At 57.8% G+C, this 25371-nt stretch overlaps 3 protein-coding genes across 6 annotated transcripts in view; 2 read left to right on the forward strand and 1 right to left on the reverse strand.

The window, feature by feature from the left end:
• The window catches only part of TRIM9 (tripartite motif containing 9), a 58012-nt gene extending 56348 nt beyond the window's left edge, over positions 1-1664 (forward strand). For all 3 annotated transcript variants that reach the window (XM_058829548.1, XM_058829545.1, XM_058829547.1), the window contains one exon: positions 119-1664. In XM_058829548.1, the coding sequence (XP_058685531.1) occupies positions 119-181 (63 nt within the window). In that variant the 3' untranslated portion in view covers positions 182-1664. The remainder of the gene's footprint in view (positions 1-118) is intronic.
• Positions 1665-2987: 1323 nt separating this feature from the next.
• Positions 2988-16454, forward strand: PYGL (glycogen phosphorylase L). 2 transcript variants are annotated; one of them, XM_058852098.1, is made up of 21 exons: positions 2988-3103; positions 4013-4265; positions 5628-5729; positions 6976-7054; positions 7274-7377; positions 7891-8022; positions 8648-8759; positions 8836-8918; positions 9847-9990; positions 10127-10219; positions 10418-10564; positions 11335-11498; positions 11600-11714; positions 12367-12468; positions 12548-12695; positions 12790-12848; positions 13528-13669; positions 13802-14009; positions 14088-14222; positions 15374-15440; positions 15580-16454. In XM_058852098.1, the coding sequence occupies exons 2-21, from the start codon at positions 4023-4025 to the stop codon at positions 15766-15768; spliced, it is 2568 nt and encodes an 855-aa protein (XP_058708081.1). In that variant the 5' UTR covers positions 2988-3103; positions 4013-4022; the 3' UTR covers positions 15769-16454. The 2 variants fall into 2 exon arrangements, with proteins under 2 accessions (XP_058708081.1, XP_058708087.1); XM_058852104.1 differs by lacking the exon at positions 2988-3103 and adding an exon at positions 3541-3556.
• ABHD12B (abhydrolase domain containing 12B) lies at positions 16278-21565 on the reverse strand. Its single transcript, XM_058852118.1, has 13 exons — positions 21407-21565; positions 19771-19898; positions 19267-19369; positions 19074-19193; positions 18762-18792; positions 18588-18633; positions 18369-18498; positions 18117-18157; positions 17805-17884; positions 17564-17646; positions 17007-17085; positions 16751-16875; positions 16278-16414 (listed from the first exon to the last, which is right to left on the reverse strand). The coding sequence occupies exons 1-13, from the start codon at positions 21493-21495 to the stop codon at positions 16393-16395; spliced, it is 1077 nt and encodes a 358-aa protein (XP_058708101.1). The 5' UTR covers positions 21496-21565; the 3' UTR covers positions 16278-16392.
• Between the last annotated feature and the right edge of the window lie 3806 nt (positions 21566-25371).

The raw sequence follows: 25371 nt of genomic DNA on the forward strand, positions 1-25371 counted from the left end.
CCTGCCTGTCCCCTGTGCTGCTCCTGCCCTCTCTGGGGACAGTGTGCCAGCTGCCATGCCACCAGCTGTCCTGGCAGGCACGCTGGGACCCAGCTGAGAGCCGTGTCTCTCCTTGCAGGTGACGCTGCACACCGGGCTGCCCGTGCCCGAGTTCTACGCTTCGCGCTCGGCCATGCCCTGAGGATGCTCCCGGAGCCGGCTGCCTCTTCTCGGCATGGTGAGAGGAGCCAGCCCGTTCCCTCCTGCAGGACAAGGTGTCCCTGCCCGGCTGCCAGGTCCCTGCTCGGCCACCAGGTCCCTGCTCGGCCTCTGGCCGGAGACGGGGACGCAAATCGGGAAGGAAGATCCTGGCTTTCGGCCGCCTCCGCTCTCCGGCCTCCGCGCTGTCCCGTGTGTGTGCGCTTCGCTCTTTAGCTCTCTTTGGCTGATGAAGTACCTAGGTAGCCTGAGCTGTTCTCCTGTGTCCGCTTTTAGGTTTGGTTTTCCTGATTTGAGTTGGGGTTTTTTGGGGGGGAGGGGGCAGTTCCGTCTCGCTTTCCCCTCCCGTGGGGCCAGCCGGAGGGACCCCACCACGGGAACGCTTCTGCCCACGCCAGCCCGGTTACTTTGCAGGATTCTTTCTTTCCCCTGTGGCCTTTCTTGCAGAGCACCCTCGGTCACGTGTAGAGGTGGGTCCTGGATTACCAGTCAGTCTCCATGTCCTTACCAAAACACCCCTCTCTGTCCTGCCTGCCCCTGGGGCGTCTCTGCGGGGCAGGGGGTGGCCTGTCCTGTCCCCAGGTGCTGGCAGGCCCTTGGTCGGGTGCCCAGTGCCCACGGGGGGCTCTCCAGGGACCCCCCCACGCCTCGGTGCCAGCACACGCGCCACAGCCATAGACCGCAGAGCCTCGCCCGGCTCTTCGGAGATTAGCGTTTATTTTTTTATAGTTGCCATATAAAGCCTAGCCTTAAATTCAACTGATAGTGTCCTTCCAATCACCGGAGAATTGGTTCTGCAGTGAGGGTCTGACACAGAGCCCGGGGGTGGGGATGGGATGGGGAGGAAGGAGAGCTGGACCACAGCCCCGCCACGCACTCAGGAATATCCATCCCCTCCATCCCCTGCTTGACTTTCTGGTAATTCAGAGGTGGGAGAGGAGCGGTGCCAGCCCCGTGGCCGAGCCGAGAGCGCCTGCACGCTCGTGTCCCCGCGGAGCCGGGCCGGGCACTCATTCCCCGCTCCGGCTGGGACACGATGACGGGAGCGCCGGCCCAGCAGAAAAACAAGTGTAAATAACCCATTCCCTCCCAGCCTGCCCTCCTCCAGGACAGTCCCGTTCATTCCCTCGTTGCTCTAGCGTTAAGTTTTCCTAATTTATTGGATGGGTGCTATCTCTCGTTGACTCCCACCAAGGAGTCGCTCCCAGCTGCCGGAGAGCCGCGTTGCGGGACAACGCCGGGCGGCTCCTTGGTGTTCCTGAGGAGCCCCCGTGGCCGGCTCACCCGGGGCTCCTCTCTCAGCCGTCATCCCCCGTTCTTTAGGGTGTTCATGGTGCTTCTTAGAGTCCCAGTGATTGTAAGACGTCGTTCCCCGCCCCGTGTTGCGCGATGGTAGCTGCACACAGCCGCTGTACTGACCACGAGTGTCACGTTTGCCGTTCTAATAAAGGACTTTTACGAGAGAAGGGCAGAGCTTCCAGAGCGCCTCTGTGCTTCACTTCCCATCTCATCCCCCCCCTTGGTGCACATCCCTCACTGTCCTTGTCCAGAGACAGCGGCAGAGAACGGACGGAACTCGGTCAATGGGAGGGAGGGGCTGTGGAAGCCACCTGAAGAAGGAATTCTTCCCTGTGAGGGTGGGAAAACCCTGGCACAAGTTGCCCAGAGAAGCTGTGGTTGCTCCTGGATCCCTGGAAGGAGGGAGGAATGACCAGGAGTGGATACAGAGCACCACCTCCCCAGGGAGATGAAATAGAGGCAAAATGCTGAGGGGTCAGTGGAAGGGGATTTCCAAGGGAACAGCATGGACAGTTCTCCCAGGGCCGTGAGAAGGATTGGGATATCAGTGCCTGCTCTGTTTTCCCACTGACTCAGGAGAGGTTTTCAATGTGCAGCCTCTGAGCTCATCACGGGCTCCAGTCCAGGGCTAAAGAAGAAAATGCTAATGCATGAAGTGCATCTCAGAAGGATGCTTGTTCCTTCCAGAGTGGGAATGTGCCCAGAACTCCGGAGATACAGGAAACTGCATCTTCCCTGCAGCATGTAAAACCAGCCTGTAAGTCATGTACAGCACAGGGAACAGCCCAGGGCCAGAGCATCTGTGGCAGTGGGACAAGGGGGAATGGTTTTCCACTGACAGAGGGGATATTTAGATGTGGTATTGGGAAGAAATTCCTCTCTGTGAGGGTGGTGAGGCACTAGCACAGGTTGCCCTGTAGCTGCCCCATTCCTGGAAGTGTTCAAAGCCAGGTTGGACAGGGCTTGGAGCAGCCTGGGATAGTGGAAGGTGTTCCTGCCCCATGGCAGGGGGTGGAACTGGATGGGATTTAAGCTCCTTTCCAACCCAAACCATTCCATGATTCTGTGATTCTGTTACTCTCTGGGTGGAAGCCTGTGCATGGATCTAATCTAATCTAACCCTGCCCTCTGGCACTGGGAAGCCATTTCCCCATCCTGTCACTCCAGATCTTAGTCCCAAGTCCCTCTCCAGCTCTCCTGGAGGCCCTTTAGACCCTGGACGGGGCTCTAAGGTCTCCTTGGACCATCTCCAGGGACTCACTCCAGCAGCTCCACATCCTCCTGGTGCTGGACCTCGGGGCACTGCAGGTGAAGTCCCACCTGAGCGGGGCAGGGGGGCAGAATCCCATTTCCCTGCTTTGCTGGGGATGAGCCCAGGACAGGGAAAACACAGGCTGGAAAACCTGCGGGGCCACGGCTGGAGGAAGAGGAGGAGGATAAGGAGGAGGGGGAGGAGAAAGTGTTGCGTTGGAAGCTCATATGGGATATTTTTGCCCTTGGGAGGAAGCGGAGGCAGGGCAGGGCTCTGCGGGCAGCCTCGGTGCGGGAGGCAGCCGGGCACAAATCCCACGGCATTCCCAGAGGGACCGCGGGCAGGCACAGAACAGTGAGAGAACGAGGGGGGAGAAGGGAGGGGGCCGGGAAATGCTGCGGGGGAGGGCGGGGGGCAGTCGGGCGGGGAGGGGACCGCGACACCAGCACAGACGGTGACACGGGGGGACACATCACGACACTTCCCCGGTCTTCCCTCCGGGCCCGGTGGGAAACACCTTCCTCGTACGTGCTCCAGGAGAGGCTGGAGCGGGCGGGGCCACTCGTGGGGCGGTCGCTGCCTGGGTAAGCGCTGGGCGGCCGTGCCCGCTCCGCTCCGCCCGCTGCGGGTGCGCCCGGGGGGCTCCGGCTCCGCACCTGCCCGGGACACCCCCTTTGCACATCCCTCTGAGACCCCCAGGATCCCTCCCCTCCTTTGCAGACCCCTCTGTGCCCCTGCGAGTCCTCTGTGTTTTTTCCACACCCCCCTGTCCATCCGCGGGGTCCCCCTCCCTCCGCACGCTCCTCGGTGAGTGGCGGGGTCCCCCCTTTGCACACCCCTCCGACACCCAACCGAGGGGCGGTCCCCGGGATACCCCCGGCCACCTTCCTGGAGTCCCCCCTTGCACTTCCCTCCCTGCATCCTCGGGGTCCATCCTTTGCACCCCCCGTCCATCACCGGGGTCCCCCTTTTGCACTTCCCTCCGTGCATCCTCGGGATTCCCCCCTTTTCCCCCGCTCTGTCCATCCCCGGGGTCCCCCCTTTCCCCCCCTCTGTCCATCCTCGGGGTCCCCCCTTTTCCCCCCCGGGTCCATCCTCGGGGTCCCCCCTTTGTCCCCCCCCACTCGTGGGCGGCCCTTTGCGGGGCCCATCCCCGTCCCCATCCCGTCCCCTCCCGGGGCGGTGCCAGCTCGGGGCGGAGGCGGAACGCGGCTCCAGAGCCCAGCCCGTGTGTCCGTGTCCCCCCTCCCCGTGTCCCCGCAGCCCCGCCGCGATGTCGCGGCCGCTGTCGGACCAGGAGCGGCGGAAGCAGATCAGCATCCGCGGCATCGTGGGCGCGGAGAGCGTGGCCGAGCTGAAGCGAGGCTTCAACCGGCACCTGCACTTCACCCTGGTCAAGGACCGCAATGTGGCCACCCCACGCGATTACTACTTCGCCCTGGCCCACACCGTGCGGGACCACCTGGTGGGGCGCTGGATCCGCACCCAGCAGTACTACTACGAGAAGGATCCCAAGGTGGGAGCGCTGGGAGATGGGGGGAGCCCCTCGGTGCAGGGCGGGGTGCTGAGGACCCCCCACCCCCCCCGGGTTGTGGCTGGGGTGGGCACCGTGGGAACCCCGTGGATGTGAATCCTCCCTCCGCGCTGGAAGAGAGGGATTGGCGGGGTTTTCCGTGGATTTAGGGCTGTTCCGGTAACTTTTCCGAGAGGAGGGACTGGACTTTACCGAGCGAGGCCACTGTCCTTTGCTCTGCAAAACAAACAGAGCGCGGCTTGGCCGGCAGCGGGGTGCAGGGCATGGGAACGCCGTTTGTTGTCCCGCGGCGCCGGCGTGGGTGCTGCTGTCTACCAAAACCAACTCCAAAGCCTTCCCGGGGGAATTATTGGAAAGGCTTAAAGGCACCCGAAGCCAACCGCAAACAGGTCCTGTTTAACACGAGTGATGCCAAGCGTGAGAGATCCGGTTTGTGCAGGAGTTGCCGCTCGTCCCGCTGCTTTGCTGCGGGCTCTGCCGCGGGGGGATTAAGCCCTAATCCCCCTCCTGACACCTGGATGTCCCTGTCGGCATCAATTTCCTCCTGGCGACGCCTCGCTGGGACCGTGCCAGCCGCGATAGCTCAGCGCTGCCCCGTGTTGTGCAGGGCTCAGGAGCCTCTTGCAGGTTTTGGGTTCTCCGGTGCAGCCGAGGCGAGCTCGGTGCTGCCTGCCTGGAGTCAAACCAGTAAATCCCAGTATGAGGATCCCAGATCCTGCCCAGCACATCCCGCCGGTGGCAGGAGGGTTGGGACGAGACGATCTTTGCGGTTCCTCCCAACTCCAAACCATTTTAGCGCTCCGGGATTCAATCCCACCTCCATTCCCGACCCGACCCCGGGCAGGTCCTGGGGAAACCTGTCGAGTCAGCGACTTCCCCAAGCCTAAATCCTTCCTTAAAACCTGCCGGTGCTGACGCCGGGGCTCGGCTTACACAAGGCCGGAGCGGTGTCAGCGGGAGTGTCCCCTGCTGCAGGGGGACAGCACATGTCCCATGTCCCCTCTGCCACCGCCCGGCCCTGCAGCTCGCTCGCTTTTCCTTTGGAGTGACGGGAGACAACGATTCCTATTTAAATTTTAATTTAGTGCTGCCACCGGTGGGCGTGGGGTGACCCCAACCCTGGGACAGGGCAACGGGGCTTGTCCAAAAAAAAAAAACCCAACCTCTTCCCAAGGCAGGGCCCTGAAATTCCTGGTGGTGCAAAGCACCTTGCTCTGTTCAGAGCTGGGTTTTTTTTTTCCTGTTTGTTTTTGAGATATCATCCAACAGCAGCTTGTGGAGCGGAGGGAATCCTCCTCCAGCCCTGGGAAAAGCAACCATGGGGTGGTTTTCTCTCTCTCCCAGAGGATTTATTACCTCTCCCTGGAATTCTACATGGGGAGGACGCTGCAGAACACGATGATTAACCTGGGGCTGCAGAATGCCTGTGACGAGGCCGTCTACCAGGTGAGCATCCCACGAGGGGTGAGGACCTGCACTGGGAGGGATCCACCTTTTCCAGCTCCTGGGAATGTCGATGCTTTGCTACATTGGCTGCAAACTGCTCCCTGAGCCGCAGGGAAGGATTTGGGGGAATAAAGACTGCTCCAGGAAGGCCTGGAGCTGCCTGTGCTGGGTTCTGGGCAATGCAGCAGGATCCTGTGTCCTGGAAGGAAACTCGTGGTTCTGTGGATGAGGCTGTTCATATCCATGATCAGTGGCAGGGAGGAAGAAAACCTTGAATTAAGCCCAGCTGGGTGCTGGCACTGGGGGTTATCAAAGGGTTCTGGGTGGCTCCTTTTGTCCCCACCCTGTCACCTCTCGTGTTCAGCATCATCAGATGTGGCCAGGGAGGTTGCACAAGAGCAGGAACAGCTTTCACAAGAGAGGAATTTATTTTTAGGGGGGGTTGGAATTTTTTATCCCCACTTGCTGTGACCAGGGGACATCAGGGCGGGGAATGGACCAAAGGTCTCCACCTGAGCTCTCCAAGGAGTTTTACATAGGCAAAACCACTTCCTCCTACAGCATTCAGGGCAGGAAAATTTAAATTTCCCTGGAAAAGGGCTGTAGGTGCTTTCTCACCCTGAAGGGTGATGCCTGCAGGTGGGAGGAAGGGTGCCTGGGTGCCTGTTCCAGGGGATGGAGGTGCTGAGGGAGCAGGAGCACAGCACTTGGATCCCATCCCCAGGGGATTGGGATGCTGGGGGAGCAGGAAGATGGCAGCCAGGTGCCTTCCCCCAGGGAATAGGGAATATTCCACCTGGAATTCCACCTGGGTGGCTGCCTCGAGGGATGGGGGTGCTGGGGGAACAGGAACCTGGTGCCTGCCCCTGCAGGACTGCAGCCATGGAGAGAGGGAGCCCTTGGAAGTGTCTGGAACCCCAAGGGCAGCACCCTGGTTATAGTTTGGTGCCCCCCACCCCCAGATCTTGCCCATGGCGAGGTCAGGGGTGTGAATGTCCCTTGGTAGAGTGACTTTAAACATGGGAGATGTCTCCTGCCATGGCACAGAGACGCAGCTGAGGGGGAGAGCAGCTGCTGTGGGTTCAAATCACAGTGTCCCACCTGCAGAGATGGGTCTTGTAGAATTGGGTGCCTTTCCAGCCCTCCTGGAGCTCACCTGCAGGGGATTGTGTGCCAAAAATGCCTCCCCTCTGTGGGGCTGGGCACTCTGACAGTTTCCAGCCTCTCTCCTTCTTCCCATCTGTAGCTCGGGCTGGACATGGAAGAGCTGGAGGAAATCGAGGAGGATGCTGGGCTGGGCAATGGGGGTCTGGGCAGGCTGGCAGGTGAGTGAGCCCCCCTGGGTGGTGGGGACATCCCTGAGGGCTTTATTCCCACTGTGGGAACCCTGGGGGGGGTTATTGCTCCGGCCTTTCCAGCACGGAGCGAGGCATTGAGTGGCTGCTGGCCTTGGCTCCTGTCCCTGTGGCTGTCCCAGGGAGAAGGATCCCTCTCCCAGGGCTCCAAGGAAAGCTCAGCTCACTGCTGTCCTCTCTCCTGGGCAGCCTGCTTCCTGGACTCCATGGCCACGCTGGGGCTGGCAGCCTACGGCTACGGCATCCGCTACGAGTACGGCATCTTCAACCAGAAGATCCGGGATGGGTGGCAGGTATGGATGGAGATGTGTGGCCCTCCCCTGGCACAGCTGGAACCCCACCTTCACCTCCTCCCCCTTAGACTGGGGTGTACAGACACTTCCCCTCAGCTCACAGGAGGCTGCTGCTGCTGTGATATTTAAAATCTAGCAGATATTTTTGTAAACAAATTTGATTTCTTAAACCAGTGCAAGCTCACTGCATCCATCCCTTGTCCCCATCCTCAGCATGGCCTGCTCACCCCAAGAGCTGCTCCATGGCTGCCTGGAGCAGGTGAGGATGGAGCAGGGGTGGAAGAGGCTGGTTTGGAAAGAGAAACCTCTGTATTTGTCCCCATCCCCACAGAAGGCAGGGACACACCAGAGTTCAGGGTGGTGCCTCCAGGCTCAAAATCCAGCTTTAGAGCAGACAGAGCATCCTCCCCTCTACCATCAGCAGCTGGAGCCTTTCCCAGCCATCCTGCCCCAGCCACCCTGCAGGTGCCCAGGGCTGGGTGACCCTGGCACTGCTCTGGGTCCCTCTGGCAGGTGGAGGAAGCCGATGACTGGCTCCGGCATGGCAATCCCTGGGAGAAGGCCAGGCCTGAGTACATGCTGCCCGTGCACTTCTACGGCCGGGTGGAGCACTCTGCCTCTGGTGCCAAGTGGATCGACACCCAGGTAAGGGCTGGGGACAGCAGTGTCCCTTCCATGGCTTGTCCTGTCATTTGGGGGGCTCTCCCTGGCTGGCTGCACCCCAGGGATGAGTCCTGCAGAATCCCTGCCAGGAAGGTTGGGCTGGGATGGAGAAGGCAGTGGTGGGGCAAACTGGGGAGGAGATGGGCACAGGGGTGAGGGCAGATTTGGCTGCTCCACATGTGCAGCCAAGTTCTCCGTCCCTGGAAGTGTCCAAGGCCAGGCTGGATGGAGCTTGGAGGAATGTGGTCTAGTGGGAAGTGTCCCTGCCCATGGCAGGGGGTTGGAACAAGATGGACTTTAAGGTCCTTCTCAACCCAAACCATTCTGGGATTCTACAAAACACCAAAAGCAGCTCCAGCAGGTCTGTTTGCTATATGCAGCTCTTAATTAAACCTAAATTAAGCTGCTCCTGACCTTTACAAGCCCCTCTCCATGCCCTGAGCACTCCTGGTGAAGAGCCAGAGGGGCATCCCCACGCAAGGGTACCAAGAACATCCCCACCCCTGCAACGCCCTGAGCTCAGCCCTGAGCAGGACAGGACGGGAGGGCTCCAGGGGGAGCATGGGGGGATCCCAGCCCAATCCCTGCTTTCCTGGGGATGTCACAGGTGGTGCTGGCACTGCCCTACGACACCCCCGTGCCCGGCTACATGAACAACACCGTCAACACCATGCGCCTGTGGTCGGCCCGCGCTCCCAACGACTTCAACCTGCGCGACTGTGAGTAAGAGCTGGGCAGGGTGGGGACACCTGAGGGGGCCCCACACCCACCTTTTATCCCTCTGCTCCTCCCCAGTCAACGTTGGGGACTACATCCAGGCCGTGCTGGACAGGAACCTGGCTGAGAACATCTCCCGGGTGCTCTACCCCAACGACAACGTGAGTGGAGGCGTTTTAGGGATCCCCTGTTTTAGGGATGGATAAAGAGTGCCCAGATGGAGGGGGAAGGGGAGCAGCCCCTCACTCCAGGACGCTGCAGAGATGTTTTTAGTTGTGTTTCAAGCTGCCTGCAGTGCTTGGATGAGGGTTGCTGCCTCTCACCAGGATGAGAGTGTTCCCCTGGGCTTTGCCTGGAGCGAGGGGGGATGAGCAGGCCCTGCTGCAGAAACGTTCTTTGAGTCTCAGAATAGAACATGAAGGCAAACTGCTGAACGCTGCTGGTGTTACCCTGGTGACCCTCTGCAACCCCAGGACCAGAGGTTGTGCCTCAAATTGCCCTTTGCACCCCAGCCCTCTTGCTCTGGGAGTTCTTGCCAAGCTGGCGCAGAGGTGTGGTGAGACACACAACCCTTCCCCAGCCACAAACCAAGCTGTGGAGCAGGAAAAATGAAAAGGGAAGCTCTCCTTGCACTGCAGCCTGTTTAGGGCAGGTCCTGATGGTGTTTTCCCCATTTAATCCTGCTCCAGCCTTCCCAGCTGGTGAGGAGAGCTGGGGGAACTGCAGCTCCAGCAGTGAGGTTGTCTCCTACAGCTTTTCCTTTGCAGACCATCAGGTTGATGGTTTTTTGCTGCATGAAGAGTGGTTAAATCCTTATCTTGGAAGTAGCTCCTATGGCTTCCCTTCCTGGTACCTTTCCTTGCAAGTTCAAACCACGGAGAACAGCTTTTGGCAATGTTCAGCTGGGATTTAACCTGTTTCTACCAGCACATCCCAAACCCTTGTGCTGGAATCTGGAAGCAAGAAGAGCTTGGGATTACAGCTGATGCTGGGGGAAGCGTGGAGGGGTCACACCCTGGGAACACCTTCCCCCAGGAAGTGCAGTGAATCCAGCGGGAATCCTGCACTTCCCTGCTCCTCTGCCCGCAGTTCTTTGAAGGAAAGGAGCTGAGGCTGAAGCAGGAATACTTTGTCGTGGCTGCCACCCTCCAGGACATCATCCGCCGCTTCAAAGCGTCCAAATTCGGGAGCACAGACAGCGTCCGGACCGTGTTTGATTCCTTCCCGGACCAGGTACGAGCCAGGGCTGCTCTGACCTCTCTCTTGGAGCTTCTTTCAACAGCTCCCAGATGGTGCAGATGTTTGTGGGCCCTCCCTGGGGTTCCCAGTGTCCCTGCTGTGTCCCCACGGTGCCACCCTGCTCTCCCAGGTTGCCATCCAGCTGAATGACACACACCCGGCCATGGCCATCCCTGAGCTGATGAGGATTTTCGTGGACATCGAGAAGCTGCCGTGGGATAAGGTAAGGACACCCCCATCGGTCTTCTCCACCTGCCCTTGGTGGAGGAGCCAATTTTGTGGCTGCTGGGATTTTGTGGAGCAGTCAGGCTGGGTTTAACTGGTGTGGACTGGGAGGAGCTGTGCTGCTGGGCGTGGTGGGAGGACCATGGGTGGGTTCTGGCACTTGAGGTGTGACTGAGCGCTGGCTCTTCCCTGCCAGGCCTGGGACATCACCAAAAGGACCTTTGCCTACACCAACCACACGGTGCTTCCCGAGGCTCTGGAGCGCTGGCCCGTGGACCTGGTGGAGAAGCTGCTCCCCAGACACCTGCAGATCATCTACGAGATCAACCAGAGACACCTGGATGTGAGTGCCTGGATCCTGCTGCAGAGAGGGGACAGGGATGGACCATCAGGATGAGGGGCATGCACAAACTGGTGATGTTGGGTGTGTGGCTGGGGGATTCCAGCTGCCATTTTGGGAAGCTGATGTGTAGGAAAGCCCTTTCCCACCAGCACATTGCAATCCTGCAGTTAGTGACTGGTGAAAGGCTTCACCCGTTGCTTCAGGGACTTGAGAGCTGGCATTTCTTTGCTTCCTAAATGCTGAATTCATCCTGGGAAAGACGATGTTGGGAGTGCAGAGGAGATGGTGGTTTGACCTCCTGGTCTGGCAGCACGAGGCTTTTGCTAAAATGGCCTCACTGGCCAAGTGTGTGTCCCCAAACCTCTTTGTGTCACAGCTTGGGGGGGTCCTTCTATCCAGAGACATCTGTGCTGGGAAAGGGCACCCTTTGGAGGGAGTTAGCACCACCACAAGAGAGTAAAAGCCACCACTCTGGCTGGTGTCAAACCTTAAAGATCACCTTATTCCAACTCCCCTGCCATGAACAATTTCCACTAGACCAGGTTGGTCAGAGCCCTACCCAGCCTGGACTTGGACACTTCCAGGGATGGGGAATCCACAGCTTCTCTGTACAAACCTGTTCCAGTGTTTTATCTCCCTCAGAGTAAAGAGCTTCTTCCTAATACCTAATCTAAATCTGGGGACATCACCATGGCCCCTCCTCGTAAGCCACGGGGTGGGACATCCCTCAGTGCCACCACCTCTCACTACCTCTCTGGCTCCACCGGCAGCACATCGCGTCCCTGTTCCCTAACGACGTGGACCGGCTGCGGAGGATGTCCCTGATCGAGGAGGGGGACACCAAGAGGATCAACATGGCCCATCTCTGCATCGTGGGCTCCCACGCCGTCAACGGCGTGGCCAAGATCCACTCCGAGATCGTCAAGACTCAAGTGTGAGCGAGGGGAGGGAGGGGGTGGTGGGTCACCCTCGCTTGGAGAGGGGTGGTGGTGCCAGGTGGGCAAGGCTGGAGCTGTGCCATCCTCACCCTCGCAGATTCGAGGACTTTGCGGAGCTGGAGCCGGAGAAGTTCCAGAACAAGACCAACGGGATCACCCCGCGGCGCTGGCTCCTGCTCTGCAACCCGGGGCTGGCGGAGCTCATCGCGGAGGTACCGGCATGGGGGGAGCGGGCCACGGCCACCACCCCTTCCCTGCTGAGCCCAGGCTGCCATGAGAGCCTCAACCATTTACATCTTCTGCATGGTTGAGGAGTTGAGGGTCAAGGGAGGGGATTTTGCCCCTCTGCTCCGCTCAGATGAGACCTCACCTGCAAAGCTGCCTTCAGCCCTGGGGTCTCCAACATCAGAAAGATGTGGAGCTGCTGGAGCAAGTCCAAAGGAGGCCACGGAGATGCTCCTGGCTCTACCAGGCCGGGAGTGTTCAGCCTGAGGAAGAGAAGGCTCCAGGGAGAGCTCAGAGCACCTTCCATGGCCTAAAGGGGCTCCAGGAGAACTGGAGAGGGACTGGGGACAAGGAGGAGGAGGAATTGATGCAAACTGACAGAGGACGGGTTGAGATGGGATATTGGGAAGGAATTCTTCCCTGTGAGGGTGCCGAGGCCCTGGCCCAGGGTGCCCAGAGAAGCTGTGGCTGCCCCTGGATCCCTTGAAGTGATTTAGGACAGGTTGGACAGGGCTTGGAGCAGCCTGGGATAGTGGGAGGTGTCCCTGCCCAAGGCAGGGGGTGGGAACTGGATGATGTTCAAGATCTTTTCCATCCCAAACCATCCCACCAGCAGCATGTGCCCTTGCCCTGTTGCAGAAAATCGGGGAAGATTACGTGCGGGACCTGAGCCAGCTGACCAAGCTGCACGAGTTTGTGGACGACGACCTCTTCATCCGGGAGGTGGCCAAAGTGAAGCAGGTGAGGGGCGTGGGCAGGGGGAGCAGGGAGAGGGGGCAGATGTTGCCTGGGGGCTGACGTGGTCCCTGCCCTGGCCCAGGAGAACAAGGTGAAGTTCGCGCTGTACCTGGAGAAGGAGTACAAGGTGAAGATCAACCCCTCCTCCATGTTCGACGTGCACGTGAAGAGGATCCACGAGTACAAGCGGCAGCTGATGAACTGCCTGCACATCATCACCATGTACAACCGTAAGCCACCACGCCCCGAGGGGACAGGGTGCCCCAGGGCTGCACCAGCACCCCTGTGCCCCCTGTCCCACACCAACACTGCTGTTTTCTCCAGGAATCAGGAGGGATCCTGCAAAGCTCTTTGTGCCGAGGACAGTGATCATTGGAGGCAAGGTAGGTTGGGTCAGGAGTTTTAGGCATTTTGGAGGAAGTCCTTGGGAGTGTCCTGGGGGATGTGGGTGCAGATGTCCCATGGGGCCATGTCTCTACAACTCCCTGACAGGAAGGTGCAGCTGGCACGGGTCGGTCTCTTCTCCCAGGGACCAAGGGACATGACAGAGGAAATGGCCTCAAGCTATGCCAAGGGAGGTTTAGATGTGATATTACAAAAAATCTCTTCACCAAAAGGGTGGTCAGGCATTGGAACAGCTGCCCAGGGCAGTGGTGGAGTCCTCATCCCTGGAAGGAACTTAAAAGACATGTGGATGTGGCACTTACTTGGGGACATGGGTCGGTGGTGACCTTGGTGGTGTGGGGGGAACAGCTGGATTTGATGATCTCAGAGGGCTTTTCCAACTTAATTCCAAGATTCCATGGTGTTAAGTCCATGGATTTGTCCCAGAAGCACTGCAGTAGCACTGATACTTCAACCCAAGCAAATTTTAGCAGGGCTTGGACAACCATCTGCTGTCTGTGGTCATGGAAGCCCCCGAAAATGTTGTGGTGTAACATGCGTTGGATTAGGAGATGGGAGCAGGGATGAACAGGCTGTTCCCTGGACATGTGGGAGCTGGGTGTGCCTCACCTGCCCCTGGCACCAGCCCTCCTGGCTCACCTGTGGCTTTTCTCCCAGGCTGCCCCTGGATACCACATGGCTAAAATGATCATCAAGCTCATTAACGCCGTGGCTCAGGTGGTGAACAACGACCCCATGGTGGGCAGCAAGCTGAAGGTCATCTTCCTGGAGAACTACAGGGTGTCCCTGGCAGAGAAAGGTACCTGGAGTGGGACACGCTATGGGGAGGGGCTGTCCCTCCACCCTGTGGCTCCCACCATGATCCTTCAGCAGGAAACCAACCCAAAGCTGTCCACCTCGAGCCCCTCGTGTCCATGTGTTTTGTTGGCAGTGATCCCTGCGACCGACCTGTCGGAGCAGATCTCCACAGCGGGCACCGAGGCCTCAGGGACGGGCAACATGAAGTTCATGCTGAACGGGGCTCTGACCATCGGCACCATGGATGGAGCCAACGTGGAGATGGCTGAGGAGGCTGGAGAGGAAAACCTGTTCATCTTTGGCATGAGGGTGGAGGATGTCACGGAGCTGGACAGGAAAGGGTGAGGGCTGGGGATGCCACAGGGCTGTCACCTCGGGTACCTGAGGGCAGCACCATTTCACAGCCTCCCTCCCTCCAGGTACAACGCCCAGGTCTACTATGACCGGCTCCCCGAGCTGAAACAGGCTGTTGACCAGATTAAAAGTGGCTTCTTCTCCCCAAAAGACCCCAACCTCTTCAACGATGTGGTCAACATGCTCTTCCACCATGACAGGTGAGGTACTGGGGTACACCCGTCCCCTGGGCTGGGTGTCTCCTGTGGCCACATCAGGGGCTGGGACCACACTGCTCACGGATGATGTTCCTCAGGCACGGACTCTCCACGGATGGCCATTGTCACGTTAATGCCTTTGGGTGTGCAGCCCTTCCCAGATGATTTGAGGCATCTCGAGGGCTTTCCTGGCCAGGGCACTGGTCAGCCATGGGTGTTGGGATCGGAGAAATGATTTCCCTGCATTTCCCCCACCTGGGGCATCCAGGGTTCTTTACCAACAACGTTTGGGGAGGGGAAACGTGACTGAAGGCTTTGTGTTGGAGATGTCAGAGATGGGATTAGATCGATGTCTCGATGTTTTGGGGGTTCTTTGGACCCTCTGTGTGTGTGGGGTTGGGGTCAGGCCCGGCTTTCTGCTGAGGCACTGCCCAGACCCCTCAGCCTGGCAGAGCTGTCAATCACGGCCCCTCCTTGCGCGGGGTTGTGCTAACCGAGCTTCTGATTGGCCAATTTGCCAATCAATCACACGTGGGGCAGTATTATCCAGCCTCTGATTGGCCGAGCCACCAGAAGTCCTGCCTGGGGGCGGGCCTATGAAGGGCTACGGCTATAAAAGGGCCTGAGGGTGTCATGGCCGTGTTCCTGCCCTGAGATTTTCGGGGTTTTTACCTCACTCACGCTGGAACCCAGGAGTTTGTAGCTGTGTGTTTTTTCTGTGCCTTTTCCATCTTTCTCTCTCCTTCTCTTAATCCTTTCATGGAGCTTTATGGGTAACATAACATCTTAAGGTTTTAAATGTTTCCCATGGGCTAAGCAAATGCTAAATAAATTCTAAGTACATGCTTAACACTAAATTAATGCTAAGTAATGCTGTGATAAGTGGTTTTACATTGAATTCTATGTTGTATTTACTCCTTTTGCCAGAATTTCCTTAATTTGCTCTACTTTTGCAAGTAAACTTTTGTGTGATTTTTCACCTCTTGAGAATAGGATTTCTCCTTTGCACCAAAGGGTAAAGGAACCTTTACCAGGGCAAAGGAACCTGAAGTTTAACCTGGATTTAAGGGTCAGGGGTGTAACAACGCCTCGGATCAGGCAGCCTGCATTCCTATTTCTCGTGCTCCTGACTCCTCCTTTCTTGGCTGCTGCAGGTTTAAAGTCTTTGCAGACTACGAGGCTTACGTCAAGTGCCAGGAGAAGGTCAGCGAGCTGTACCTGGTGAGTGCCAGCCCGGGGACAGGGCAGGGAGCTGCCTTGGCACACAGCATCCCATCCTGGAGAAGGGCCGTGCCCCCAGCTGGGCTCCTGTGGTGCTGAGATCCAGCCTTTGGGGCCAATCCCACCCCTCTCCTTGCAGAACTCCAAGGCCTGGACCAAGATGGTCATCAGGAACATCGCAGCGGCCGGCAAGTTCTCCAGCGACCGCACCATCAAGGAGTACGCGCGGGACATCTGGCACGTGGAGCCCTCGGACCTGAAGATCCCCCCGCCCAACGAGCCCCGGGACGCGGGGCAGGACAAGACCCCCAACGGCACCGCGGCGTAGGGGCCGGGGAGGCGCCGGCCGGAGCCAGGGGACGCGAGCACGTGCGCTGTAAAATTCTCTGCTGTCTGAGTCTCTGTGTCGCTGCTGCTGCTGCTGCTGCTGCTGGCTTTCCCTAAGGGTGGGCAGGAGAGGGGAGGGGGGTTTTTATAACCTAAGTGTCCGTGTGGAAAGCGAAACCACGTGGCCCTGTTGCTTGCATTAGGTGCTAAAAATAAAGAAGTGCCATTGGAGTCCCAAGGGGGCTGTTTGCTGAAGCTGGGAATTAGGGCTGGGCTTGCTTCCACCAGGGCTGGCCAGGGGTGGGGTGGGCAGCACAGCTGGACACAGCTGGACACAGCTGGCTGGGCCCTCACAGCTGCTGCTGAAGCAGGATAGGGGGGTGCCAGGCCTGTGTGTCCCCACCAGTGTCCTGGGGGATGCTCCCAGTCGTGGCTCTGGTGGCCCAGACCACGTCAGTGTCTCCATCCCTCGAGTAATCCTCGAGATGCTCCATCCCTGGAGGCAGAGGGTGACTTAAAAGTTTCTTAGTAGTTTTTATTACTTACAGCAGTAAGTTCAGTGCCATAGGGGGTGTCCTGGAGTGGATTTGAGGGAGCATGGGATCAGTGCAGGCAGCAATTGGCATCACTTCATGTTTAAGAAGTCTCTGCAACAAGATGTAATAAATCTTTGGCTGTGTCACTGACCCTCCTGTGCTGTGTCAGAGCCTGATTTGTGATCCCTGCATACGGGGCTGAGCTGGGCTTGGAGCATCTCTGCACCCAGGGCAAGGAGGAGCTGGTGGCCCCAAAGCCACCTCCCCAAGCCACCCAGGCTGAGGACAGGCTCAGGGCACTGGGGGGCGACTGAAGTTTAGAAAGTGATGCCAGCAAAGACCGTGGGGAGGGGAAGGAGCAGGGGGCAGGCAGCTCTGAGCTTGCAGCAGCAGAAGGGGAGCACGTGGCTCACCCAGTGCCCCCCATTTCTGTGGAGCAGCACTTACCTCACCAGGGCAGGCAGCTCTGGGTTGAAGGAGATGTAGTCGTGGCCCAAGCCCAGCTTTTCGGGAAAGGTAATGAACTTCACCTTGGATTTGTCCTTGTAGGCTTTGTGTGCTGTCTCATAGAGCTGCCACAGGGCAGGAGCGCGGTTACTGCACGAGCAGGGGATCCCAAACCCCTCCTGGAGCGTGGCCATTCCCTCTCTGGCCACTTCAGCCCTCCAAAGCCAGGCTCAAAGCCCGGCTGGCAGGTGCCCACCTTGCGTCCCAGCTTTGGAGGCAGGACTCCATCATCTTCTGCGTGCAGGATGAGGAGGGGGCAGCCCAGCACCTTCACACTGCAGGCAGCAAGCACAGCCCTGAGGACTCTCCCCAGAGCCTCCCCAACCCCTGGTACAATTCCCACAGCGCCCTGACCCCCCCAGCAGTGCCCCTCATGCCCACCTGGGTGGTGCCCATGCTGCTTGCCCTGGCATGGCAGAACCAAGCACCCCAATCACCTTAACCCCCAGTTATAGGGTCAGATTTATGGGTGCTTTAGACCCATAAATCAAATGGATTTTGGGCAGGCTCTGTGTGCTACAAGGAACAGGAGCACCCAAAAAAGGATGGTGGTTTGTGGACTTTGCTCAATACTCAAACTGATACCTGACATTAAGCAAATAAAAAGCCACTTTGGAAGTATGAGTAAGCTGGGTAAACACAGGAGTGAAGGGATTTCTACGGGGTGACTGACACCTCCCCTCAGCCAGGTGGTCCTGGCATCATTCCCACAGCCCCTGGGCTCTGCTGTGCCCCTTCCCAGCAGGAACTCACTTCTCATCACTGCGGAAGAACATTCCTGCCCGAGCCAGGGAGTCCAGGATGAGGGACTCAAAACCCGGGAACTGCCGGTAGATCTGGCAGGGAGAGAGTTTGGGGGTGCTAAGCCACACCTTGGGTTCCACTGCGAGGGGGGAGACCCAGGGAGCCGGGGCTGACGCTGCTGGGGGACCCCAGAGGCCGAGCCCCCTCCTGTGACTGCTGGGGGACCCCCAGGCAGAGCCCCCAGACTCACCTTGGTGATGGGGATGTTGGCAGCTGCGTCTCGGATGTTGGTGTAGGGAGACTCCAGCACCACGGCATCAACCTGGACCCCTGAGGACAGACTGAGGTGGCAGTGGGCATGGCTTTGAGGGGCTGTCCCCCCTGCCAGGCTGCTGTCACACCCCCTTCCCAGGCAGCAGTGGGGCCAAAATGTCCCCATTCCAGCAGGGAGAAAGGATAGGGAGGGTTCCTCATCTCCTCTGCAGCCCCAAACTCAGGCCAGGCCAGTGCAGAGCCTCGGGGTGACACTGCATGGGGACAAGCCATCCATGCTGGCCCTTACCTCGCTCCTCCTGCAGCTTCCTCGCTGCATTGGTGGCAATCCTGTGACAGGAGAGGTGAGGCCAGTGAGTGGAAGCAGCGAAGTGAGGGATGCACCCTCAGATTCCCCTCGTTGGCTGAGTTTGGCTTTGCAGGGAGCTCCAAGGAGCTGCTACCAGCCCTTGGTCCATCCCCAGGTGGCCCCAGCCTGGCTGCAGTGTCACAGGGCACAGGGTGGGCTCTGGTGTGCCCCCATCCCGTCCCCTGCACCTACCCTGTCCCCAGGGAATGTCCCCAGAAGAGGATGCTGCTGTTCCCACTCCGCGCTTTCGCCCAGTCGTAGAGCGCCAGGACATCTGTGGTGAAGCCACTCTCTGAGGGGTGTCCAGTGGAGTCCCCATAGCCTGTGGGGGACACAGCTCAGTGTCACAGCCCTGGTGGGGACAGGCCCCAAGAGGGGGATCACGCAGCAAGAGGCAGGGGGACAATTTACCTCTGTAGTCGAGAGCCAGGATGTGAAAGTCAGCAGCCCCCATCGTCTGTCAGAGCAGCACCACGTTATGTCCTGGCAGGGGACGCACCCCAGGACCCCCAGCATGGCCCTTTGGGGTCCCCAGGGGCAGCAGGAGCCTCGCTGGTCCCACTGTCCCCACAGGCCACCACTTACCTTCAAGAACTGGACACGGTGACTCGCAGCCCTGATGGGGAAAATGGGATTAGAGCTCGGGGAGACCCCAAGGGACCCTCCCCTCCAGCACCAGTGCAGCTGAGGAACCAGGGTGACCTAATCCCAGCTGGATGCTGCTGTGGGGTGGACAGATTTTGACTTTTCCCTTTATTTTATTGGGATTTTCCTTCACTGCTGGGGTCAGAGACCGCAGCAACAGCCCCCCACAGCACTGCTGGTTGCTGCATGGAGTTTGCTGCTTCTCACCTCAGAGCAGCCACCCTGCCCCGGTGCTGGATGTCAGGAACTCACCTGGTGCCCCCATTGCCGTGCAGGTAAATGATCACGGGGTGAGCATCAGCAAGAGCCTCCTCGTACCAGCGCTGGTCCTTGCCCTGCGCCTCGGCCCCTCTGCTGCCCGGCACCGTGTGCCTGGGGGGACACTGGGGTTACCCCGGGGGGCTCCCCAGGACCCTGCTGTCCCTGCTGAGGACACCCTGCTCACCAGACACCGACTGTGACACCCGGCTCCGTGCTGAGCTGCAGGTTGATGGTGTTGGTCACCAGCACCTCTGGCCGCCGAAAGTCCACGAAGAAAGGGAAGGCCACTGATGGAGAAATCACAGCCATCATCCAGAATCCTCCTATCCAGCTGAGTTTATACAGTTCTTTCTAACTAAATTAGCGTGTTATTTGTTTGAAATTAATCAAGGCAGGCGAGCTCAGCCTTTTGCCATCTCATCCCACCCTAATTTCCAGCCCCGCTGCTGCTGAGCGTGCCTGGGCATGCTGTGACTGCAGGCAGTAAACAGGGTCGGCAGCACCACGGCTTTTTTAGAGCTTGCAAAACACGGGGAGAGATCCCTCCGTGCCTCCTCTTCCACCCCACGGCACAGCAGGAGCGGGATAAGCGCTGGCATGGGTCCCACCCGTGTTTTGGGGGGTCTGCAGCAGCCAGCTCTGGATCCCTGCGGGTTTCTCCTGGATGGGACAGCCCCGGGATACTCACGGAAGTTCAGGTAGACAAATTTGGTGAGCACGCTGGGGAAGAGGCGGATGAGGAAGGGCAAGGAGGTGTAGGTGAGCAGCGGGGCCAGCAGGAGGGTGCGCAGCCCTGGGAGCCAGGAGTGCCGGGTCCTGCAAGGGAGGAGCGTGTTACACATCCCCTCCCATCCCAAGGGATTTGGGGTGCCGGCTCCCCACTCCCAATCCCAGCCGTGAGGCTTGGACACAGCTTTTTTCCTGCAAAGGCTTGACCCCAATCTCTCTGGCAGTGGGAACTGGATCCCCACAGCGGTGTTGCGCTTGGTTTTTGGGGTGACAGGCGGTGACAGAGGCGCTGATTTGGTCCCCCACGCCCTCCCACGGGGCGCCGGGAGGCAGGAAGGGCAGGGAACGTGCCAGGAGCGGGAGCTGCAAGTCAAACCGGCAATAAGGAGCAACCGATACTCGGTGACAACACCCCAAATCCCGGCTGTGGCCCCGAGCCTGGCAGAAAGAGCTTCTGCAATACTCCAGGGACAAGGAGGAAGGTGGGAAAGGGGTTTGGGGGTGATGTCCCCCCAGTGCCAGCAGCACCAGCTCCAACAGCGCCCTGCTCTGAAGGGCTGGGGGACACATCCAGCCGCTCCCTGCGGCACTGAGACACGGTGGGAAAGGAAAGCCAAGAGCTGCAGCTTTCCCAGCACCGACATCCCCAGTGGGCTGATGGTGATGGGGAAACCGGTCTGGGCATGGGGGTTTTAGGGCAGAGGTTTGTGATGGGAGCCAGGCACACGAGCAGGGTCAGAAGGAACCCGCTCCATTCCCTGCCCTGGGAATGCTGGAAGACCCTAAGGAAGGATTGCACAATCCCAGGCCACGATGGCAGCGGTCCCCAGGGAACAGGCACCCTTCCCGGGATGGTGTGGGATGGCAGGAGCTGGGCTGGAGGCACGGGCAGCTCCCCAAACCCCACGGATCCCCCAGGACACGGGGCTGAGCAGGGGCAGCCACGGAACGGGGCAGGAATGGCCTGGAGAGGCTGCAGGGAATTGTCAGGTGCTGCCCTTGGTCTGCACCCAGCGCTCGAGTGCGGCTCAGCCCGGCCCTCGGCAAACACCTGAGCACCGAGCTGTCCCCAGCGGGGCGACAAAACCACCCAGGGCACCCCCGGCAGCTGCCACCGTGGCCAAAAGGGACAGCGCGGTGACAGCGCGGTGACACCAGGGTGACAGCACGGTGACAGCGCGGTGACACCAGGGTGACAGCAGCGGGGCCAGGGGGGACACAGCCTCTGGATAGGATCGTGGCCATGCAGGGTGACACGGGGACACGGCCACTGCACGGGGTCACGGTGCTGGCGGGGTGACACGGGGACACGGCCACGGTGTGGGGTCACCCTTATGGCAAGGCGATCCGGGGACCCGGGCACAGCATGGGCCGGTGCCAGTGACAGGGTGGCACGGCCATGGCAGCGGGGACAGACACGGGGGCACGGCGCCAGCAGGGTGAGCAGGCCACGGAGTGGCGACAGCGCATGAGAGACGCCACAGGGGACACGGCTCGGGGACGGCGACACGCGGTGTCCCCACGGCGGTGTCCCCACGGCGGTGTCCCCACGGCGATGTCCCCACGGCGATGTCCCCATAGTGGCGGGTACTCACCGTCCCTGCCGGGCCGCGCCGGGTCTGCCCTCCGCCCTCCCAATGTCGCCGCTGTCGCCGCTGTCGCCGTCCCCGCCGCGACGCCGCATCGCTGCGCGCCCGACAGCGCCGACAGACCACGCCCACGTCACGGGGACACGCCCACGTCACGGGGACACGCCCACGTCACGGGGACACGCCCACGTCACGGGACACGCCCACGTCACGGGACACGCCGGTGTCGCCAGGCCACGCCCACCCCGCCAGGCCACGCCCACCCCACCAGGCCACGCCCATCGGCCACGCCCAGGCCACGCCCACCCCCGGGGACAGGGCCAGCGGCAGCCGCGGTGACACCGCCACAGGCGGCGACTGCGGGGACACGGGCGGGTCTGTCCCCCAGAGCTGGCCCCGCTGGAGGGACCCCGTCAGGGTGACAGTCCCGTGTCCCCCCGGGACCCCAGATCTGGGGACAGATGCCATTGGGACCCCAGGTCTGGGGACAGATGCCATCGGGACCCCAGATCTGGGGACAGATGCCATCGGGACCCCAGGTCTGGGGACAGATGCCATCGGGACCCCAGATCTGGGGACAGATGCCATCGGGACCCCAGATCTGGGGACAGATGCCATCGGGACCCCAGGTCTGGGGACAGATGCCATCGGGACCCCAGGGACCGGCCGGTTTAAGGGGGACCCCAGAAAAGCTGCAGCCCCCTGTGAGGTTTAGAGGGGACCCTAGAAAATCTCCGCTGTCCCCCAAGAGAGGAGCATGGGGACAGCACTAAGGTGACACACCAGGGAAAACGAGCACAGAGGGAAAAACTCCCAGGTTAAAAAACGAAAATTATTTTTAAAACGCTTTAACGCTAAAGGCAGGATTCAGCAGGAAGGGTGGAAAGCTCTCAGCTGAGCCTGCAGCTCTGGCAGGATGAATCAGCTCTTCAGGATGAAATTTCCCACCAGGAAAGGAATATCCCCGTTCCAGCAGAAGTCCCTGCCAGGTGCTGGATGTGCTGGGCCCTGCCCACAGCAGAGATCCCATAAATCATCACAAACCTTCTCCCACAGGAGCAGCCACCCAGGCTGGCGTTTGGAGCTGCTTTTATCCACCTGCCCTCCAAAGTAAGACTTTGCTGCTTTTCCTGAGTTGGAATCATGAAATCCCAGAATGGTTTGGGTTGGAAGGGAGCTTAAATCCCATCCCATAGCAGGGAGATTTTTGCTATCCCAGGTTGCTCCAAGCCCTGTCCAACCTGGCCTTGGGCATTTCCATGGATCCAGGAGCAGCCCCAGTTGCTCTGGGCACCCTTGGCCTCCCCACCCTCCCAGGGTCTTTCCCAATATCCCATCTAATCCTACCTCACCAGAAAAATGCAAATCCAAGGACAAACAGCTCCGGTCCAACCGGGGCCGGTGTCTCCGCGCTCCCCATCAGCAGCTGTCGCAATGAGGTGGCACCAGCCAGCCCCGAGCTGCTCTTCCCAAGCCTCAGGGGCAGGAGAACGGGGGAAATGACCAACAAACCCAGCTGCTTCCACAGCCAGGAGCTTCTCCTGGAGCTTCTCCTTCCACCCCCAGTTTCCCCCATTCCCGGTAAGTCCTGGGGCTGCAGCTTGGCAGGGAATTCTCATGAAGATGCTGGGAAATCCTCAGGAATTCTGGTTTGGTGCAGGGGTGGACGAGGTGCCAGAGGAGATCTGGAGCTCCTGAGGGTTGGAAAGGTCTGGGAAGCTCTGAGTGCTCACCAGGATGGAGCAACCACCCAAATATCTCTTGCCATAAAGAACCAGCCCAGCAAACACGAGGTTTTCCTGGGCTGAAGGGAAAATCCAAGGAGGGGAATCAGATTTGGACGTGGGATGGCAGCAGCGAGCCGTGGAGTGGCGATACCACCGAGGCTCGCCTTTGTTTTGTGCAAAAAATAGCAAAGTTTGGGTTTATGTCATTCTAAACTTCTCCCGGCACCAGCTGGGAGATGGGGAGGTTCCCTCCAGCTCCAAAAGTTTGGTTTTTTTTTTTTTTTATTCCTACAGCGTTATTTCATTTTTCCCTTTATTTTGCTGATGGTTTCATAACTTTTTTGGCTGATTTTTTTATTTTCTGGGTTGTTTTATGTCCTTTTTCCCCCTGTCTTGGCCGGATCCCTGTGCCCAGCAAGGCACAGCTGGAAATTCCCCAGGAATGCAGGAGCAGCTCCCGGCTCCACCCCGAGCTCCAGCCGGACTTTTCCTCATCCCAGAACAAAGCACCCCATTGTCCAGGAAAAAAATGGGAAGGAAAACGTGATGGAGCAGCCAAATCCAAGCCTGGAGAATGTTCTGACCCTGAGCCTCGCACAGGGGTCACCCACACCCTGATTTCGGGTGCTGATGTCCAACAATCCCGCTGTTATAAGTGTAAATTAAATTATTTCCAAATATTGTAATGAATGTTATGTGGATAAGGTTAGAAAACTTGGTTGTGCTAATATGTTTTGTTTTTTATATTTCTGGTATTTAAATTTATTATTGAATAAAAATTATTATTTCTTGTTATTGAATTTTAGAAATAGTGGTATAATACACATATATCTTAAGCTATAACATGATATTAAAACAAAAACTACTTTTTGTTTATATAACCCAGAGATTGAAAAGACAATCAGAGACCCTCCTGCATTCTTAAAATGATCTTATCCTCCAAGATCTCCAAGAGAAGGATTTATTCCATCCTTATCAAAGGATATAAAACCCAGTGATGCCAAGATTGATCTATTGGGAAGGGGGCAAGGTAAAAACTAAACAAAAGAACATCAAAAATTTAAGAAGGATGTCTGAATATGTATGAGAATTTATGGATATGCAGTAGGGTTCTGTTTTTAAAGGACAACCCTTTGTTAATAAGGTGAATGCAGAGACATGCAGAATACAAAAAGTATATTTTACTTTATTTTTATCTCCTGATTATCTTTCTATTAAACTTTTTAAATTCTATATAAAAATATGTGAACCTCCTTTTTCACACCTGTGTTTCCCACGGGTTGGTTGAGCTGAGTTTTCCTTCCTCTGATGCCATCCTGGGAGCGCAGCTGCTCCCTGGAAAAAGGGGGTTCCAAAAATAGGCTGGAGGGCTCCGTGGCTCCCTAGAAAAACTCTTTTCTCCTGTGGGAAAAATAAAAATAAATAAAATCAGAGTTCCTCTGCTGACAGCTGGTCCTAAAAATAAGGCAGGAATTCGCATTGGGATGATTACGGTGAAAAATGAGGTTCACATATTTTTTGTAGAATTTAAAAAGTTTAATAGAAAGACAATCAGGAGATAAAAATAAAGTAAAATATACTTTTTGTACTCTGCATGTCTCTGCATTCACCTTATTAACGAAGGGTTGTCCCTTAAAAACAGAACCCTACTGCATATCCATAAATTCTCATACATATTCAGACATCCTTCTTAAATTTTTGATGTTCTTTTGTTTAGGTTTTACCTTGCCCCCTTCCCAATAGATCAATCTTGGCATCACTGGGTTTTATATCCTTTGATAAGGATGGAATAAATCCTTCTCTTGGAGGTCTTGGAGGATAAGATCATTTTAAGAATGCAGGAGGGTCTCTGTCTTTTCAGTCTCTGGGTTATATAAAGAAAAAGTAGTTTTTGTTTTAATATCATGTTATAGGTTAAAATATATGTGTATAATACCCCTATTTCTAAATTTCAATAGCAAGAAATAATAACATTTATTCAATAATAAATTTCAATACCAGAAATAAAAAAAACTATATTAACACAACCGAGTTTTCTAACCTTATCCACATAACATCCATTACAATATTTGCAAAAAAACAATAATATAATTTACATTTATAACATTTCCAGCTCTCCTGGGGCAGGGGGACTGCATCCCTGTGGGGTGGGGACATGGGGACACATGGCCCACCCACCCACGAGTGTGGCCCGTGGCTTTGTTGGGGGACAGGGGGGATTTTTTGGGGCTGTCACTCGGATTA

This window comes from Poecile atricapillus, chromosome 1 (assembly GCF_030490865.1).
Source record: "Poecile atricapillus isolate bPoeAtr1 chromosome 1, bPoeAtr1.hap1, whole genome shotgun sequence".
Taxonomy (NCBI): Eukaryota; Metazoa; Chordata; class Aves; order Passeriformes; family Paridae; genus Poecile; species Poecile atricapillus.